At 43.8% G+C, this 20,838-nt stretch overlaps 1 protein-coding gene across 1 annotated transcript in view; it reads left to right on the forward strand.

The window, feature by feature from the left end:
- Positions 1-20,838, forward strand: part of PGBD5 (piggyBac transposable element derived 5) — a 72,697-nt gene that overhangs the window by 32,181 nt on the left and 19,678 nt on the right. The window contains exons 3-4 of the mRNA XM_054821724.1: positions 5,564-5,698; positions 18,273-18,453. Of these exons, the coding sequence (XP_054677699.1) occupies positions 5,564-5,698; positions 18,273-18,453 (316 nt within the window). The remainder of the gene's footprint in view (positions 1-5,563; positions 5,699-18,272; positions 18,454-20,838) is intronic.

Consider the following 20,838-nt stretch of genomic DNA (forward strand, 5'->3'; position numbering starts at 1 on the left):
CCAAAGAAAAGAATCTAGTGAATTATAATTATTTTGCTAAATATACTGAGCAAACAAAAGGAAATAATTACTCTCCAGCTTATGAAGGTATTGAAAGCCCAGAACATTATAATTGTGTATCAGCAGTGCTAGCTTCAATTTCCAAAGTGGGGAAAAAAAGAAGTGTTCTGACCTAGATTGGATCAGAATGACAAGAATATTCTCTGCATCCTATCCCTCCCCAACACCTTCTGTATAAGTAACTGCTGCCTCTACCTGAGCAACAAGAGGTGGAGTTTTGGGTCTGTTCCTGGACTCAGTGTTGTCTCTTTGCTGCTTAGTTTTGTAGCTGTGCTGCTGTCTGCAAGTGCAAGCCTGAAGACAGGGAGGACGCCCTGTCTGAGCTCAGGAGGTATACTGCAACAAATTCAAGGGCACTCACCTGCCAAGGATATACACTGAATTCCAGAAACCAGAGGAGCTCAGGAGAATAACATCACTGCTCAAATATCCTTCTGTGCCTGCTGAGTATTTATATGCTTGTCAGTGGGATGCGACTAGACAGGATTGTTGTCTCTGGCTGCCCGACTAGCGTGGGAGAGGTCAGGAGCACAACTCTGGGCACTCTCCTCTTCCCTCTCCCTCCAAAGTACCTTCTCTTTGGCATCTTGGAACCAAACCATTCTGCATCTGCCCAGTGAAACGACTTAAGCCAGTGTTCCCAGCTGACCTTACCTCAGGCAGGAGTGAACTCCCTGGCAAAGAGAGAGACATAACTCCAACCTCTGCAAAGGCATGGTGCTAAAGTTTGGCCAGTTACCAGGGAGCTTGTCTGTGTTTCGCTCTTGGTGGTATCGTAGGGCATAGCTAAGCAGTTTCAACATAGTTCTTCCAAACCAGCTCACAGCATTAGGCAACAGCTTCTCTGAAAACAGAGGGGCAAAACCAGGCTCAGCAGCTCGTAGCTTTTTTGTGTCCTTGTGATTAAATGTTGATTTGGTATTGGGCATTTTCCAAATACCCAAATCATAAGATCTTGCTCAAATCACACCTCTGTATCTGTTTCCCTGTTTTCAAAATTATTCTTTGTGAGTGAGGGTGCTGATCCCAAACCAGGACTGTTCTGTGTTAGGGCTTCTGTGAGTGTAACACAAAGACGTAAGTATGCAGAGGGCATCAGCCAAGTAGAAGACATGGAGCAAGAGAAAGACAGACAGAGGAGCAATAAGAATATTGAATAGCAAGGTAAATTTCTGATGTCCTGTAGCTCTTAGCTGGTTGAGCCTCTGATTTTTAGGGAGAGTTTGACAGCAGAAAATGAACCTTTATTGCTATTTTTAAATTTAATGGAGTGCTGTAAGAACTGATTTTTTTTTTCTTTGAAGAGAGTCGATTGAAGACTGAACAAATGGTCAGAGGAGCATGAAATCACGGCTCCATCAGAGGTGGGAGTTAACCTTTGAATGACAGCAAAGAGGATCAGTAAAATGTGGATAGGCCAAACAGGACTTTGAAAGTGAAGAGACAGAAATTGACTGATATATTGGAGAAGGACAGCTATCAGAGAGAAACAAAGATAAGTGATGTGGCCAGTATGATGGACTAGGAGAATGGCTTTCCAGCAGGGAAAGGGCAGGATTGCCTTCTGTTGAGGCCAAAAAGAAAACTGTAGCAGGATGACTATAGACGTGGATGAAAACTTTACTGGGTGGATGGGTTGTTACTCTAAAATAAGTAACATTTTAGAGCTGTTACTCAGAAAGCATGGAAAATGCAGACGCTGCCTGGCTCAGAAGACCTTGCAGGGAGTTGTAGGTAAAGACTGACATTCAGGTTCACTAGCCGGTGAGATCTGCAGCAGGAAGAGAGGGATGTCTGCAATGACCAAAAAAGGAGATAGTAAGGGGTTATCTTAAGGGAAGGGAGATGTGGCGTAATAAAAGTAGAACTGACAGCTAGATGTGCGAGGAGAGATGTCAGGTGCTAGCAGAGAATTTAGTTTAGTCAGGAGGAGCTTTGGAGCAAAGAAGCAGAAGCACAAGCTACTAATGCAGAAGCAATGGCTGAATCTGTACATACAGGTGCAGTTACCCAGGGGACTGTGTTTGCAACTGGATGCTACCCCCCAAAAGCCAGAGACAAGGCAAGCTGAGGCAGTTTCTCCAGGGGACCAGGTGAAGAGACAGCCTGTGTTGGGGATGGCCATGGAACTAAGAGAAGATGAGCTATCTCAAGGACATGTTGGTTCATTATCTAAGGCAATGGAATCCAGGAAGTCCAAGTACAGAAGAGTTGGTGGCTCTGGGCTTTGCCCACAAGCCTATTTGGGCTGTTGTAAGAGCAGGTTGGGTGGAACTGTGGAGTGGAAAAAGCTTTGGAGATTATCTAAAATGGAGAAGGCAGATAGACACTCCTGACAGTGGCTAGCTGCTTTGTTCAGTGAATGAAAGATGTGAGATGGAGCAATTGCTGGAGAGGCAAGACTCCAAGACAGGACTCCACCCCTTGGAGTGCATATACCTATTGAGGGGAAAACAAAGAGTGAAAGCTTAGCAAGAAGATCTAGCAGGGATGAGGGTGTCTATAAAGATGATAAAAAAACCCCAATGGGATAGCTGTGGGGGAGCAAAGCCACTAGGTGAGGAGCTTCTTAGACCTGAACAAAACTGGGGATTTAAGAGAAGAAAATGGGGATGATTTCTGTGAAGAAATTCACAAGATAGCTTGCATCAAAGGAAGTCAGAATAAGAAGAGAGGAGGGCTTGGGGAGTGAGTCAAAGATGGTGAAGAGGCGGCCAGGAATACGTGTAGGAGTCAATTAAGCCTGAAAGCAGATTTTTATCTAGGAAAATGAGAAGCAGAAAAGACTATGTCATGGGGACAGTAAGCTCACTCTTGGAAAAGCAGATATTGCAGTGATAGCAAGAATGGGGAATAGGGAGGGAACAAATACCACTTTGCATGGGGATTTGGCAAAGATGGATTTGAGATTACAGGAGGAGCAAGGAGACTGAGAATGGAGGAGGGCAAACAAACTAAAAGGAGTGACCACTGCCAGTGGCAACAAACTTTGGAAAAAATAAAACCATGTAAGTGCAAGAAACAACAAATTGCCCCCTTTGAAAGTGAGATGGGAATCAGCTGTTCCAGCAGCAGGCACAGCCCATAGGGTGCCTTGCTTGCAAAGTCCTTTACAGCTGTTGAAGCAGTGGTTGCACATGGAGGGGTGACAACGCTTGTCTCTCCACCCTCTCTGGAGGAAGCAAGAAGAGCAAGCTCCAGGGTTTTTATTTCAGTTTCCCTGCCTGTCCACATTCCCTCTTTACAGCAACAGCAAATCTTGCCCTGCCTTGTTTCCATTTTCATTCCTTCTTCCCAGCAGTTAAGTAGGGACTTTGGTGGAGTGTTGGAGGTCTTATGGAGAAATGGAATGACTTAAATATTAGGGATAGGGGAAAGGAGGGGAAGCTCTGGATCCTAAGGGAAGGCAGGGCTGAGTGTGGGCAGGGAGAAGAGGAAGATGGGGAGAGGTTTTCAAAATTCAGATTTGCTTTCTAAATTTAAGGCTGACAGGCCTTCTCTAAGGCAGAAGGGGTGCAAAGGGTAAGCAGGATGCAGTAGAGCTGCTGCGAGGAGAGCTGGTGCTGTGGTGCAGAGGAGGGAGCTGAGCTAATGACAGAGGGTAAAAAAATTTCCTCAAGTGATGCTATACAGTCTTTTCTTTCTGCTGCTTCCCATCCTACAGCGGGGGAGATTGTGACAGTTGAAGCACACCACTCAGTGGGATCTGGCAGATAAGAGAGCCTTTCCAGAAGCTGAGGAATCCTTAACGGTGTATCCAGCCCCATCCCAAGGGATGTAGTCCTCCCCTCTGCATGGAAGAGGCAGAAAGGGAAAAAAAGAATGAGGGCACGGTTAGTATTTGCAAAACGCTGTCAGAATTCCCTGAGGCGGAAGTGTGAAATGCCCCAGGTGGTGATCGGAAAGGAAGAGCAGTGTTTCATGTGGACCTCGAGAGAGGAAGAGGATTTGGCTCCAGTGGGGAAATGAGGCAGCTGCAGCTTTAAGAATAAATAGCTTTGTGTGCAGCTCTCCTTGCTTGCATCTGCATTTTGGTGTATAATTTGAACATTTCACAAGAGTGCTTTCAGATGGTCCTGTGAATGTTTTATGAGCCGTTAAGAAGTGGAGTGCGTATAAATGAAAGTGTGCAGCCGCCCCTGCGTGGGGAGGGCACGGGTGCCTATTTTGGGCTGACAGAGTGGTGTTCAACAAACATCTTGTATTCAGGAGGCCAGCAGCTGTTCATCACTGGTGCTTAACTGCTTACCCACCACATCCCTTCTGCAAGCATTGCTCCTAGGTTTAATGCAGCTTTGTTCACATTTCCACCGCAGGCTGTGTGCAGTTGTGCGCAAAGTAGCGCACATGCGGATGTGGAAAGGGTCGGTCTCAGGGTGAGAGCCTCTGCATTGTGGATACCTGTATCTCAGCCTGTCTTCTGGGGTGATGGTCACTGGAAAAGACGATCGTAACCCATCTGACTTATTTTACACATGGCTTTAAAAGGGTATGAATTTTGGCCTGCTGGGACTGCTTTCCCCTCATGTACTAGGAGGGGAGCCTGCAGTGACTTGCTCTGATTTAGATGTAGATGTCTGAATTTGGTCAGCATTCATCAGCTGAGGCCTTTCAACAGTTTCCAAGCAATTATACTCTCACAAGTGACTTGCTAGACAACTCACCATGCAGTCAGGGATGTGTATGTTATGTACAGCTACCTGTGAGCTGCAAGGAGGTAGCAGTGCTGTTCCATAGTGTAAAACCTAATCAATGGAAAGAAGTATAATAAAACAGCTATAAGGAACAGGGAGCCACTCATATCCACTGGCTGCACAATGCAGAAATTTCTTCACTTCCACAGATTTTCATCACTTGCTCCAGTCTGCCTTGTCTTTTTCTATTCCTGCCTCTGGTCCTTTATGTTTTGTCTCCTTTTGTCAAATTTTTCATCTCCTAAGGCAAGAGAGGCTTCCCTGAAGCTGCTGCCACCAGGAAAAATGTTTTCTATCTCTTTATCACCTCCCTAAGTGGCAGCAGCAAAGATCTTTTTCTTTCTTAACTTCTCTCCCCCTTTGCTGTGTGTTTTCCTTTGCTGTAACCAGGGAGTGTACCTTAGAATGTATTGTAGGGGATGATTAGGTTTAAGACATCTGCCAAACAAGATGAAGCTGATGATGAAGCTTGGAGAAGAATGCTGCTAACAATCCCCACCCCCCACCCCTCACCTCATTTTGGAGGGATGTTGAACCGTAGCTGATAGTGAGAAGTGAGAGCCATGCCTTGCAATGTTAGCAAACCACGTGTAGAGCAGCCATCCACAATGGAGCGTGCCCGGCCAGGCTTTGAGTTTTGTTGGATGGTAGTATTGAACAAAAGTGGGTTTGCTTCTTTGTATGAGGTGGTGCGCACAAGCACAGTGCAGGGATTGTATTTCCTTGGAAAAATTTAAAGCACAATTTTTTCAGCAATCATGTACTCTTGTGTTTCTCCCCCTGATCCCCTCTTTTCTTGCCAATTGCAGGTACTACATGAGCCCCTGATTGACGAGGATCCTGTTTTCATTGCCACGTGCACAGAGAGGGAGCTGCGCAAGAGAAAAAAGAGGAAATTCAGTCTCTGGGTTCGGCAGTGCTCATCTACTGGTTTCATCTGCCAGGTGGGTTTTACCTCTTCTGATATCTTGATTCAGTTTCAGCAGTCCCTTAAATGTGTTGCAGGACCAAAGGTAAAAGTCGCTTCTCTTCATTGCCTTGCCGGGGGTTAAAATCTGAATGCAGCAGGCCTCTGACTCCCACGGATACTAGATGCAACGGATGGTGCCGACAAGCTCCTGATGCTCTTGTTTGCTTTATGATTTAACTGAGGGTGTCTGTGTCTAATACTGTCCATCTGGCTGCCAGTCCTAAGCAAATTCAATTGAAATGGAGTTAAAAGGTCTGTCTGTTTGTACATCCTAAGTTTATCTAAATATCTAGGTACTGTGACTTCTGTCATTTTTAATGAGTCAGCTTCTCTAAGTATAACGCTGCATCTGTGATAGCCAGTGGTGTCCAATAGACTAAATCAATACGGTATCAAGATGTCCATTTTTCTGTGAGAAACATCAGGGTTTCCTATTACATCTCTTTTCACACCTCTACTTCTCTACCAAAGAAATAAAATCTGATGTGACTTCAAGGTGGGATATGAACTTGAGTGGGAGATATATTAAAGGGTTTGTTTTTAGTGTTGAAAAACATTGGGGACAACTTTTCAAATTCTCAGATTCCCCAATTATTGATGTATTTTGAGAGCTCTTGAAAACTCCGGCTGTTTATTTTGATACTTAGAGGCGAGGTGGCAGATATTTTCTGACATTTCTTTTTCCTAAGAGCTTCTGTGAAAATGTGGTGTCCTGCATGTTCCAGAGCAGCAGTTCCGAGGAGCAGGTAGGACATGCACACTGCTTGCTCAGGCTGAATGCATGTCAAAGCTGCAGAGCCTGTGGATTTGCTGCAGTTGAACATTTGTTCACAGTAAAATTTGATCCGTGAATCACTGCGACTGAGTAGCTATGCAAGAAAAGAGGCTTGCTGGCAACAGGGGTTTGCATTTTTAGCAATGCTCTTCACTCTAAGAAGAAAATTAGGATCATGCATCTTCCATCCAGGTTTTAAAGTAGTTGTTTGGTCCAATACAAAATAGATTCACCTTGTGAAGCATCCTTGGAAGCTTCCGCTCTTAAGGCTTTTGGAAAGTCATTTGCTACACAGAGGCAGTGTCCTTAATCTCCAAGGTGAACTTCACCAGTCCCACACGCAGCTTATTACTGAAGCGTGATGGGTACAGTGAGCACAAAGTTTGCTGATCTCTCTTGCCATGCTTCCCCCAGCTAACTGCCACCAAACTAATAAGGCTTCAGATATGCCAGAGGTTTCAGATTCTGAGCTATAATTATGTTGCACCTCCCATTCTGTCCATTGAGAGAATAAATTAATGGAATGTCAAATTAAACAGAATAGATGCTCAGCACCATCCTAATCCTCCTGCTCCCTTAATGAATTAGATACTCATGCTTCACTTGCATCCGGATGACGTCCAGGATCATCTTACCAGCTGCCTTCTATTTTCATTCCATGACTTGGCTGTAATTATCATCATGCTAAAATGATTGGTTGAGAGGGACCTTAGGGAAGAGTGAAAAGGAATATACAGGAACATGAACGTTTATGCTAAAATGGAAAAACCTAGTCTGGGGAGGATGGGGACCTTCAACTATGGTATGCTTGAAATGCTGTGTTTCACACTTACAAGGGATCTTGCAGAATGCAAAGCACAGGTGGTTGTTTGGTTTATTTACTGTAATAAAACAGAGTTGGGTTTTTTTCTGTTTTAATTGATCTAAGCAAGAAGAAAATCCAATGTTTCCCCCCTTTATATGCACACCTTCCCCTCCATCTCTTATGAAGCTGCCATCATGAAGGAAAGACTTGTTGCCTGATAGTTAAGGACTGATTGGTCTATCACCGGTCTGCTGTCAGAAAAACCTTACAGCCCCCACTTGGAAATAAGTAGAAATTCTGTAATACTGTCTGGATGAATTCCCTCCCTCGTTTCCACATGATGACATTGAGGTCATTTTATTCAGGATAAAATATGACTGTAAACACTTAATAAATCAGGCTAATTAAGTTTCAAAAGTCTGAATAATATTTATCTATAAAAAGGTGAGGCAGCCCAGGCAGAAGAGGGAAGAGTGCTACATATGACTGACTCTGAGGAATGGAAGGAACCTCAAGAGGTTTGTGATGCTCCTGGCCAAAAAACCTCGAAACCTGAATGATGAGCCTGATGTTAAAAAATCCCCATTTTAGGACATCGCAGTTTTCCCAGTGATCTGCTTCTCCTACAAAGAAAATAGTTGGTTTGTTTTCCTGATGTAAAATTGGTATCAGTGTTTTGAAGCCACATGCTGAGCTACTCTGTGAACAACTCCTGGTTGGCAGCTCACAGGGCTTTTGTTAATGTTAGGAGTTTTAGCTGCTTGACTTGCCAAATTCCTCTGTCCGCTTGTTCTCATGAACATAACTCTGAATCACTCTTTTGGGTGTGCAAGTAAATACTTCTGTTTGATGGCTTGTCATTTGATTTATTAAGCAAACAGTGTTTGGTTAAAAATCCAGCCTGATAAGCCATTTGTGGAATGGAAGTGGCATAAAACACAAATATTGTTTGTGGATATAAGAAGGTGCATAGGCTTATATGCATAATATAAATAATGTTTATATATTAGACTGCTTCTGTCTTCTGTAATACAGATCACCTGACTCCACCCTGATAGTTAAGTATCTGTTTTAAGATGGATGCACAATTTCAGATCGTACCTCTGCTTTGAAATTTCTCAAGCAAAGCATCTCGTTGCAGTGAATAGTTTTGTTGCTGAGTATCTTTTCACAGTCAGCTGGCCAAGTGGGAACATGCAGGAAGGACACGTCGTTCAAACAAAACAAATCTACGTCTAGAGCAGCTGAGAACATGAACAAAACCTTTCAGAGGGTTAGAGGGGCTCCAGGAGAGCTAACTTTGGCAAACTAGGCAGCAAAACTGCCCTGATACTGTTGCCTTTTCACCCATCCTTGATGCTGGACATCAAGGTGGTGGCAGCAGCTGCTGCTGCAGGAGAGGGTTTGGGCCTTCTCATTTCTTTCTTTCTAATTCAACGAGAACAGCGAACTCAGCTTGCAGGGCCTCAGGTGTCTCTCTCTGTTCCATCTTCTCTTTGCTTTCCTCATTTCCCTCCAATATATTTCCCTACGTGTGTGTTACCACTAAGACACTTTTCAAACCAATATTTTAATATCTTGATTGCAGTTTAAATGATCACAGTAGCTTAGAAGTGTTTCTTTCTTAGAGTATTTGCTGAGTAAGTAATCCTATTTAAATCAAAACTCTAGTTGTGTCAGTTTTTATTTCTCTCTCTTTCTCTCAAAAAGTCTGGAGCACTTGCTTGTAAAAGATGTTCATAAATATGATTGGTAGGACTGTTTTTCATTTGAGATATGGCAATGGAGCTCAAAAAAAAAAAAAACCAAACTGCTGAGAGTTCCCAAATATCTGTTCGGGGCTAGTTATTTTGTCCTGGTAGGACACATCATGCCTCTCTTTCCTTTTCTTGTGTGGCACAAGAAAGTTTTCTTGTCGTTTTGCAGAAGGAGAAGGAAGCACAGGACTCCACAGGGAGTTGGGTAGGATGAGGTATTCCCATAGTGCCTCGTCCTGGACCACAGGCCCACGGCACAAACATAACCCTAAAGACAGTCCCTGACCCACAGAGTCATCAATCAACAAAATGGAAGGCAGTATGTAGATCGTAGAGAGCACTGCAAAGGGATGGTCAAGCAATATTAATCACTATGATAGGTGGTAATGGAATTAGCTCATCAAACTAATTATTTGCTGTAAAAAGCTGTTATATTGTGGTGAAGAAGAGATGACTTTATGGATGTGTGTATCCTTTCCTATCCTTGGGATGAAATTTGTCTTCTGAGGCTATTCTGGACATTCTTCCCTTCCCACGCCCCCTCTCTGCCCCCAACCATATAGGCTCTGCACTTGCTTTTATTCACTGGCAGAAAGTTCTTGCGATAATGAATTTCATTTTCACTAATATATCTGTGAAACATGATGCTCACTTCTATGAAGTCCTTCAGATCCTTGTGCTGGGACTGAATCTGAGTTTCCACCTTCCACTGTTTACTGTGAGGAAGTGATGAGTCAGAACAGATTAAGGAAAAGGACTGTGTCTCTGCAGCTTGAGTCTTCCCACGTTACTGAACAATCACTGACTTGCACTATAGCAATATTTAAAGAGTGCAACCTGAATCAGGGTGGCCCCTGCACGAGAGGGTAGGAAATGGCTCTCTCCCTGAAGAGCAGCAGTCTCAGTGAAGGGAGATGTCTGAGGTCGCTCCACTGATAAGTGTCAGAGCTCTCAGTTGTAGCAAAAACACCCAAACGATGTAAACATCGTGCTTTTATAGTGAAAGCTATAGTTCGTTCTTGATTTCAAACAGTCAGCTCAAATATTTTATAACCCTGTTGGTTTTACAGAGTCAGAGCTTACTTCCAGAATTTAGGGAAACTGAGATGGTGCCCCAAAGAATTAATCACAACACATCACATAAGTGCATTCAGTCACTGGGAAAGGGAGGGGTAAATAAGCCTGGAGTGAATTAGGTTTTCAAGGTCAGAGTTGCAGGAGAGTTAGCCATCTGTGCGTTTGTTTAATAAAGCTGCTCAGAAATGTTGGTGTTTCAGCCTGTTTAAGTTCTGTTTAGAGATTAGTCTGAGCCCTTGGGTTTCTTTAAACAGTGCCCGGATAATTTCTCTATTGCTGGAACAGTTGCATCTGGAATGTACAGATGTAACGGCTGCTTTGAGGAGGTTCTCAGGGTCAGGCTTTGGCTGGGAGGGGATCCCAGGAAATGTGATCGCCTTCATTTGTCAGTCACTGATGACTGGAAAATCCTATCTGCTTTCTTGCTCTGGCTCCCACCAAGCTCAGGCTTTTTAATGCATGCGGTTCTGTATTGTCAGCATCTGAGAATCTCGGATCTCAATTAAAAGTCAATTATCTTCTTGCTCACAGGTATTAAGTGGGAAGGTAGTTTTGCAGAAGTATGATGGGCCAGCCCCATTCATTTCTGTGGGGCTTACAATCTTACTGTGTTTCTAGATGAACAGGAAAAACAAACAGCTAAATGTGACCTAATGCAAAGGTCTCTCCCAGAGTTTACACACAGTCCTACTGTCAATTTTCAGGTGGGAATGAAGGCTATTAGTTCCTGTCTGTGATGCTTGGAGTTTCTGATGATAAAACTGCCTGTGTAGTTGTCTCCTTTCTGCAGCTGTTCTCCCTCAGTGCAGCTCTGCCTGAGGAAGGAGGCTAAAAGCACCAGAGCCTGCTCTCTTCCTCACTTAATAGTCTTGCCATAGGAACGCCCCTCACGGATCCCGTCCCTTTCTGCTGGGTGCTGTAGGCAGAACAAAAAGGCAATCCTTGCCCTAGCAAGTTTAGTGTCTCAATGCAAGATGGAGGGATAAGCTTCCCACAGTGAGTCACTTTAGTTTGGGCATGTTGTGGCTGGCAAATTCTGTAAGCAGGATGCGTACGGCAGGGTTTACTGGCTAATGCACACAGCAGAGAGCTGGGACCAACACACTGGTAGGGACCAGGATGCTGCCTGCTCCTGGTGAGCCTGCGCAGGCCAGGCGGTCATCAGGCTCGTTGCTCCTTGGGTCCTTGATGTTACTGAATTGTCATCTTCTGTATTTTTTCTTAAGATTTTATGGCTTTTAGTGTCAGTATTTTCCCACTTAAGCACCTAAATGTTATCTCCTCAACAGTTACAGAACTCCTGATAGTTTTTACTTTTATCTTGCATCACTTGTATCTTCTCACTTACATATCCTCATGTATACACCTTCCCGTAGCTCAACAGTAATTTCCTCAGAAAAACTGAGCCAGAGCTGTGTGGCACCAGAGTGAGGCCTCAGTCATGGACCTGAGCTGGGCTGCCAGTTACACAGAGGGAGCCTGACGAAGCAGTGCTAAGAGGGTAGCAGCACCAATGCACAGATTAGCAATTGCATTGTGGGGGTTGCGTCCTTTCTAAGACAGGTATTAGTACAGCCTGGGGGATACAGGGATTGAGAGTAGCCCTACGGAGAAGGGCTTGGGGGTACTGGTGGATGAAAAGCTGGACATGACCCAGCAATGTGCACTTGCAGCCCAGAAAGCGAAGCGTATCCTGGGCTGCATCAAAAGAAGCGTGGCCAGCAGGTCAAGGGAGGTGATTCTCCTCCTCTACTCCGCTCTCGTGAGACCCCACTTGGAGTACTGCGTCCAGCTCTGGAGCACTTGGCTCAGGAAAGACATGGACCTGTCGGAGCGAGTTCAGAGGAGGGCCACAAAAACAATCAGAGGGATGGAACACCTCTCCTGTGAGGACAGGCTGAGAGAGTTGAGGTTGTTTGGCTTGGAGAAAAGGAGGCTCTGGGAAGACCTTATAGTAGCATTCCAGTGCTTAAAGGGGTCTTGCAAGAAAGACAAACTTTTTAGTAGGGCCTGTAGCAGTAGGACAAGGGGTAATGGTTTTAAACTAAAAGAGGGTAGATTTAGACTAGATAGGAAGAAATTTTTTATCATGAGTGTGGTGGAACACTAGAACAGGTTCCCCAGAGAGGTGGTAGATGACCCATCCCTGGAAATACTCAAAGTCAGTCTGGATGAGGCTCTGAGCAACCTGATGTAGTTGAAGGTGTCCTGCTCATTATAAGGGGGTTGGACTTAGATGACCTTTAGAGGTCCCTTCCAACCCAAACCATTCTATGATTCTATTCTATGAAAGGTATTGAAGAGCAAAAGGAAAGAGTTTTGCAGAGGTTAGCAGTGATTTCCAAGGAGGCAGGAGAAGGGCAGTATGGAAGGAAGCAAACATGGCCTTGTTTGGTGTCAGTGGTTGGATGCCTGGCTTCACTGGGCAAATGCGGGCAGGAATCAGTACACTGGAAAGGTATAGGAAGAACTTGATAGGGAGGGCTAAACAGCAAAGGCCTGTCTCCATTTTCCAGCCCCACTTCCGTTTGATGCTGCAAGGAAGAGGGAACTGGCAGAAGGCTGACATGGTCGAAGCAAAGGGTTAAGCAAGTGATCTCTGGGGCAAAGCACTGTCTGGATGTCAAGCTGCATTTAAGCAAGGCCACAGGAAAGAAGGATGTAATTAAGAGGAGAGCTGGGCAGTTCTTAGGTATTTGGAAAAACAGGAAATGCTTTATCATAGAGGTGTTACAGATAATGAATCTGCCTGACATAGATGTGACTGGCCTGGGAGAAGCTGGAGAGAGAAATCTGTGTTTGGTGATCTGCAGATTGGTGGTCCCCCATACAGGTAAGACGTAGTGTTCTCACTACATCACGTAAAGAAACCACATGACAGAGGGATATCATGGGAAGGAAAACAAAGAGCTTTATTTTAAGCCATATGGGCTTGCATTGTCAACTCAGCTAGCATCTTTCTGCAAGTCTTATGAGGATCTTGTTAGAAAATTTGAAGAACATGTGCAGGCACAACAGAGATTTGCCAGTCTTCAGCACAAAAATGTTAGCTGGATCTGTGTGTGAATGCAAAAATAGGAGGCAGAGGGAGAAGAGAGTGGGACTGCAGAAAGAATTTTGTAGGGAACTCCAAGCTAGCTGGGAACAGAATGGGAAAGCTGTGTGCCCCTTGCATGCATTTTCAAAGTAGCCTTTAGAGGTGTAAGAGGAGAATGAAGAGAGGCTCAAACGAATGAAAAGATCCAGTCTTGGTAAGAGCACCATCAGTGGTGCCAACAGATGCTGAGGAAGAGCTAGACCTAAGAGCTGGCTGGGAAGAGGGCATTATTGAAGAGGGGAATATGGGCTGCAGAAGGTTTGGGGTGGGACTGGGGGGGGAGGGTCTCCCAACAGCGATGGTAATGGCAACAGTCAGAGATGAGGTTTAGAATGAGAGCGGAAGAGAGAGTGAGGCAGGATGTGGAGAGTAGTGCTAGGAATGAGCAGTTGAGTATTTGGCTGTGAAGTCTATAGAAAAATGAAGTTATTTTTTTGATAACTATTTAGGATCTGAAAAGTACGACAGTACCGTTCTTTGTTTTCTTGCTTTTATAACTATGTCATCTAAAAACTTGGCTTCTGTTTTGTGGTTTTTTAGTGTCTGCCCTTTGTGAGATATTTTGCACAATGTAGCCTTCAAAATCTTCCTCTTGTTTATTAATACCCCCACCCTTTTTTTTTCTCCCAAATGTCATCTATTTCATTTGAGAATTGTACCCTGGGGTGCTTCAATTATGTATGAATGTGGAGTGTTTGGGATTTGCTATTCACAAGTGCTTTCAATTTGCCATCTGAGCTTTGAATATGAGCAGAATCACCAATATTTTCGTTTCTAGGGCATTCTTAAATGTGCAGTCAAGATGCAGCTTTTGTTCCTAAGCGCTTGGCTTTTTAACCAATTTCTAGCAAGACCTTACGAGCTTTCCACATGAATTTTCCATAGAGTAAATTGCTAGTACAGAGCAAGGAAATTCCTGTTGGCTCGTAGCACAGATGTCTACTCTGAGATCTTCCCGCCTCTGGTAGCACTCTCTCTAGCAGTCTGTCTCTGTAGCTGAACATACTTGGTTTGAGTTTCTGAATGACAGGTGATTGACTTGCCTCTCATCTGTCAACACGCGAAATCTCGTACTCAGAAATGTGATGTCTTTTCTGATTGCCTCTGTGTAGGCAAACAGTCTTTCCAAACCAGTATGCACTGTTTTTCTTGTTTTGGAAGAGCTCAGCACAGTCTTCACCCATACCCTGTTGCTCAGGCATTCAGGTATATTGATCGATACCTACTTTTGCATTTGTGGTGGGAGGAGGCAGAAGCAGTTGTAGGTGGAAGGAAAGATGAGACGGAGACCATGAAGTTCTTTTCTTACTGTCGGGCTTTTAAAGGGAAGAGACTGTTAGGATTCTGCATGGAGACTGAAGGCAGAAAAGAGGAGGGTTTGAGGGATGAGTTAAACGGTGTGGGAAGAGAGAGCTGGTATTGTGCGCACGGGATTAAAACGTGTCAGATTGAAAGTATCTGGTGCAGTAGGGCTGCAGCAGATAGCGAGATGGCAGAATTGAACATGTAGCTGTTCTGATAAGAAACAAATAATTGAGGCATGGCTAGAGAAAGCTCCATTTCTGTCCCAGAACTGCAGGATAAAGAGCTTCAGCCTGTAGTTGCCTCCTGAGACAGATGATGTCACATCTATAGAAATTATCCCATTTGGTGCTGTAGATCGAATGGAAAAAGATACACAGTAAAAGTGATCTCTGCAGATATTCGAGAGGCATTGCTTTGACTGTCACCCGCAGAAGCAGGGGATGTTGCTGCCAACGTCTCCATCTGTTGTCCAGCAGCAGTTGTCAAGCCTGTACTTCTGATGACGTTTTGCTGTTGGAGCACATGGAAAGGGCACAAAGCTCTAACGCTGTCACAGGCCAAACCAGAAGCTCTGGTGAATGGTTTAACAAACATTTTTGGGGAGCAGCTTCTGACCGTGCCTGTGAAATTCTTGCAGCCAATTTCTGGCAATTCTTAGCTTTTTCTGCAGACTGCTAACTGTTAAATGCCACTGTTAATGCACTGCAGAATGGGGAGGAATGCTGTAGGCTTCAGTAGGCAGGATCTTAATTATTTGAGTGAGGTAGAATGAAATAAGCTGGGTGAGAGGACAAGGAGAGGGAAAATAAAGGCCATATGGGATCCTAGGCACTTGCAAGGATATCTGAAGCTATGCCTTTGCCAGTTGTCTGTACTCAGCTGCTGTTGCACAGCAGCCTTTATGTCTTCCAGCATTATGCTGCTCTCACCCATCTTCCCAACAGAGCTGAGCATGATGAAGCTTTGAATGATGCTTCTCCAAAACAAGAAAAATTGTGCCAAGAACAAAGGCTGTGCTTAGGCAAGGAAACGCCCAAGGAGAAGAAAGGGGGATGTATTTAACATTGGAGGAGGAGGGAGGGTTCAGCAGCGGATATGGATGTTTGAGTAAAGGGCACTGGGGAGGTGAACAGAGTGTGGGGGTGTGTGTGTGAGAATCACAAGGTGGCCATTACAAGGACCCTCAAGACAGAGGGGAGCACAGAGGGAGGGTGCCAGGTGCACAGGGAACTCTACTAATAAAACCTATGGAGTATGTAGCATCCTAGTAGGAAAACAGTGATATCTCAGTAGACAGTTGATGGTGGGCATGTACTTTAAAGTAGCTGCTTGCAGACCCAAACCAGCCCATGGTGAGGGACCAATTGGCTCACCAGCAAACTGTCTCATCCCTTGGGGGATACTCTATGGGGAAAACGAAGTGAGCATGGAGCAGGAGAGACTCTTGGTTGGCAAAGGTCTACTGCAATAGGGGAGGGAAGGTGTAGGATGCTTTCCTAGACTTAAGAGATTCCTGCCTTGTTTTCAGCTCAACTGCTAATCCAAGGTCAAAACTAACCTGTCTGCATCTTTTGTCTCCAAACTGTAGATTTTAAGGGCTTGATGTCTCTGTGCTGACATACTAGTAACCTAATCTTAATTTTGATGCCAATAATAACAAAATAGCTTTGCTACAAATTTGGAACAATCTGCCCTTTGTGTGCGTTCCACTGTTAAGCTGCTCTCTTGAGCCCTGATTAATAACCTAAATGACTTACTGTAATTAGATAATCCCCAGCCTTAGCACTGGGGAAGGCACAATTTGACAGCTTTCAAAAGTGAGTGAAGCATGGTCAGGGAGTCTACAAACATTCCTGCCTTTGTCCTCATCTGGAAACTGTTTATATCAAAAACAAGACTTATTTTTTAAAAAAAAGATAAATAATGTATATTTAAGACTTCCTTTTAATACGTGCTGTACTTCTTTTTGGAGTTAGCATGTATTCGCCCTTGCACCAGTTTTGTTCTTTGGCACATCAATTACTTCAAAATACAAATTACGTTTCATTTCTCAGAGATTTCATATATAACACACTCCTCTGTGGTCTGTTCTACGATGCATGAATTGCTAAAGAATATTACATTAATATATCTAGAATACCAGTGCTGGGAGATACACCATCTAAAATAAGGAGAAGCTGTTTAATTGAATTTTGTTCCCCTCTAAGATCATTGAGATATAAACTACTGGCAGCACTACTGCAAACATGCAAGCATTTTTGTTCTCTGAGCATCGTCATGAACTTTCCTTTATGAAGGAGTGTGTTGGTAAGAGAAACAGATGTATCTATAGGAAAGCAATGCTGCATATTCTGGATGGTTGAGATCTCAAGCAAGTTTGACAAAAGCTCGTTGTGGATACATCACTCCAACAAACAAAGCAAAATTCCTTTTCCCTGCCCCTGAATACTGAGCAAGTTTCAGCTTTTTCTCTGTTGGGTAAAATTTTCTGGAATTCCTAAAAGATTTGAGTATTTCGGAGCCAAAGTCACGAAGGCAGGCCTGGGCAAATTTTTCAGAAAATTTGTATTCTTAAATCTTTGCAAGTTCCATGGTGTTACAGTATTTTTTGAGTGACTGAGCACAGTGTCTGCTGCTTCTCATTTCTCTTTCCAGCAGGTTATTTCTGCCGACTTTTAGAACAAGATGAAGGTCAGATGCCTAGTTGATTTTAATAGGTGTTCAACTTTGGTGGAAGTTATGCTTGTAAAATACTGTCAGTGAAATAAAATCAAAGACTTGTGTACAAAGGAAGGGTTATGTGCTTTCTGCCTCTGCATGACAATGCAGAAGACTCCTCTTCTAGAGGGATCACTTGTAGGAATGAAGGCATAGCTTTACTTCAGTGCTCTTTCCATTGGTGGGTATACTAGCTGGACTGTGGTTAATTATAATCACATTGCTAAGGGATAAATGTTCCTGCACTCTAACACTAATTTTATGTCCACCTACAGATGATGGTGACAACTCTCTTGAAATGCATTGTGATGTGGACTGCACTGTAGCAGGATACACACTAAAGCTACTGCAGCCTGCTACAAATGAGCCAGGCATTTCCCTATTAACAGGCGCGTATTGCGCAGTACCCTGCTTCCTGGTTCAATCTGTCTTGGTGGGTTGTCTCCAAATCATGATCTAAGTAAAAGATCTAAGAATTAGCACTGTGCCTGGAGAGTTTGATGAGGATGTTCTGGCTGGTTGGGTATGTGTATTGGTCCTCTCATGTATGGGGGTGCGCATGCACTTGTGTCGCAGTCTGATGGTTGCTGCCAACAGAAATAAATCTGAACATTAGTGTAGTCAAGCTAATGGACCATTTCCTTCTGGTCATCTCGTAGTGGCTTTTCTTGAAACTGAAGTTCTCATGCACTCCTGTTGCTGGCAGCATTAAAGCCTATGCAGATTCAGTACAACACGTAATCTCAGTTATGACTTGAGTCTTTTCCTGCCAAGGAAACAATCTTCAGACTGCACATGCAAAGGATGCTGTATTTATCGGTAGCTGTGCCAGCTAACCTGAGGTGGCTTTAAAGCAACAGCCCCTTGAAAGGAACTTCAGATATTATCAGTGTGTATTTGCTGCCTTGATTCTCAGCTTGTCTCCAGTTGAGTTGAGCAGGTATTTAACAATTACATTTGCTCCCTCTGGATTCCTTATAACCTTCTGACTTTTCTCTCCATTTCTTGTTTAAGATTTATGTCCATCTCAAAGAAGGCAGTGGTGCTGATGGGCTAGATGCTTTGAAGAACAAACCACAGCTCCACAGTATGGTGGCCAAAAGCCTTTGTCAGAATGCCTCTGGGAAGAACTACATCATCTTCACTGGCCCAAGCATTACCAGCCTGAATCTCTTTGAAGAATTTGAGAAGCAAGGTGTGTATTGGGTGACTCACTGGGTTTTAATTATGACAGACCTAATGGCCCTCCTGCCACTGAATTAAAAAAAACTCCCAAAAGGCTTCAGTGAAGTTTCAATTCTTTGTATGGATAAGTTGATCATCTCTAAGAGAAGATCTCATTCATTAAAAGGTACTATGCAGAGGACTTTCTAAGTTGCCCTTTAAATCTTCCTCTATACATCTTTTTAAAGTTCAAAACAAGGATGTAAAAACATTTTTAATAGCAGTATTTAAAGCCCTTGCTTTTGTTCTTTGCCTTAGGAGACTAGACCTTGCATTTCTATCTGGCCTGGGGGACTTTTCAAGAGATTTTCTAGCTGACTGTGATTTTTCTGTTCTGATTGTGAAAGACTAGGGATGGGATGAGTCCTTAAAGGTGTGCCTTAGAAGTCCTTGCTGGTTTAATATCTGTTAAAGATGTGGCTTCTCTAGATGACATTTTATGCCATTGCAAAAGCCCTAGCATGGTTCACTTTTTTGCTGGTATAAACATGCCTTGGTAGGACAGTTTTTAGTTCTGAAAGCATAATAAACTCTACATTGGCAAAAGCACACTTGCCAACAGAATGTCCATCAATATGGCAATGTGGCTCTCCCAGCCAGTTTCTTGCTAGTGCAGACAATAATCCCAGGACATCCTCTCTGTCAAACGCCCCCTCACCTTGGGTGTGGAAAAGCCACGTGTTACTTTGCTGTGCTTTGTAAATGCTCAGGACTTGTGACTGCCCTTAAGTTACAGGCTCCTGCACTCTTGACAGTCATTTATAAGTCATCTCAATGTAACTCTCAGCTTGTTCTTCAGTCAGCATGGCCTTTCAGAGTGGGTATGGTACATACAACAGATCCTTCACGGCAATCAGACTGGAGGCTGCCGTTATGAATCACATAGGAGGAGGCAGCTACAGGGCCGTTTCCCTTTTCAACACACCACTGATGATAGAGTTTTGCTTTTGGCATGTTTTCCGCTGCAGAAAATTAAACTCACCTGGGGCATTATATTAATGAAATGCGGCCCAAAGCAGGGGGGAAGACTGGGAATTGAGACAATATCTTGATTCTCATTTAAAATGAGAACACCAGCAAGCTGCACCAGTGCTGTAGTTGAGCACTTCAGGGTGCGCTGGCACTGAGGACTGTCTCCGTTGAGCTCCATGCAGGACCTAGCTCCTATATTATTTTAGGTAAGCTGGAAGCTCACGGAGTACAGTGGAATACCGCCATATTCTCATAAAAGAGTCATGGTTTCCCAAATGCTGCAAACAGCCAAATGGGGAAGAAGTCAAGCATATTTATAGTGCACTGGAGTTTTTCCTCTGAGCAGAGACTGTTCTTTAGTAAATGACTGTTTTCACGGCTGATTATAAGCATTGCATGTTAAGACTACCAAAGCAATGATGCATAACGTGGGCTCAGAAAAATGTAGAGGATAACCCACATACTCCTAGTACCTGAGATGTGTCAGATTTAAATGTAAAGACTGACAGACAAAAATTTGACTGCTGAGTTGCACCCTTTATGCTCAGCTAGGGAAGGATAAAGACAATATGGCATGACCTAGTCGATCCATAACCCTGGTGAAAAAGATGCATGGCTACTAAACCAGCTGAGTGTTTATTACTTACAGATAATTCACATTGTTCACAGAGGTGAATTATTCATAGGCTTTACACTGAACAGATCATTCAAATTAACAGTTTATAGCAGGTAGCAAATTCAGTAATGTCTTTTTAAAGCATGTAATTTTGACTGATCAAATATGCTAATGTTATACTGAGATTTCAGTTTGGTTCATGATTTGTTGTATAGCTTCATGAGACATTTTATGATATTTGACAGCTGCTTCCAAAATTAAATTTCAGATCTGGTACACGCTATCACCTTCCTAGGGATGAAGCTATGGGATGGGCGGGCGGCAGACACTAAGATACCAGGTTTATTTGCTTTGCAACATAGCGTGGCACTCCTATATAAAGAAGATCATGGGGAGAATGTGAAAGTGTTTCTATTTAATAAGGCCATGGGATTGTCTGCATTTGTCAAGAGTTACTAGGGGCTAGCTCAGAGGTTTTGCAGGGGTGCATTGAACTGGAAGGACTGAGACATTGGGAGAGGTGAGATGCTAGATATGTCAAGCAGTGAAGTCAGTAAGAACCCTGGAGGAGATGGTGTTTACTGACTCTACTGCAAAGCAGCTAATGTATTGCCAGCACCTGCTGGGATCCCACTGCATTGGCAGTACGTTTGGGGAGAGGCAGGCAGAGAAGCCTGGACTCGGCAGAGAGATCTCTCCTAATGTATCACACAGTCACCCTCAGGAATGACCTTAATGGTTTTTTTGGTATGTGGCTTAGCCAACTAA

This window comes from Grus americana, chromosome 3 (genome assembly GCF_028858705.1).
Source record: "Grus americana isolate bGruAme1 chromosome 3, bGruAme1.mat, whole genome shotgun sequence".
In the NCBI taxonomy this organism is placed as follows: Eukaryota; Metazoa; Chordata; class Aves; order Gruiformes; family Gruidae; genus Grus; species Grus americana.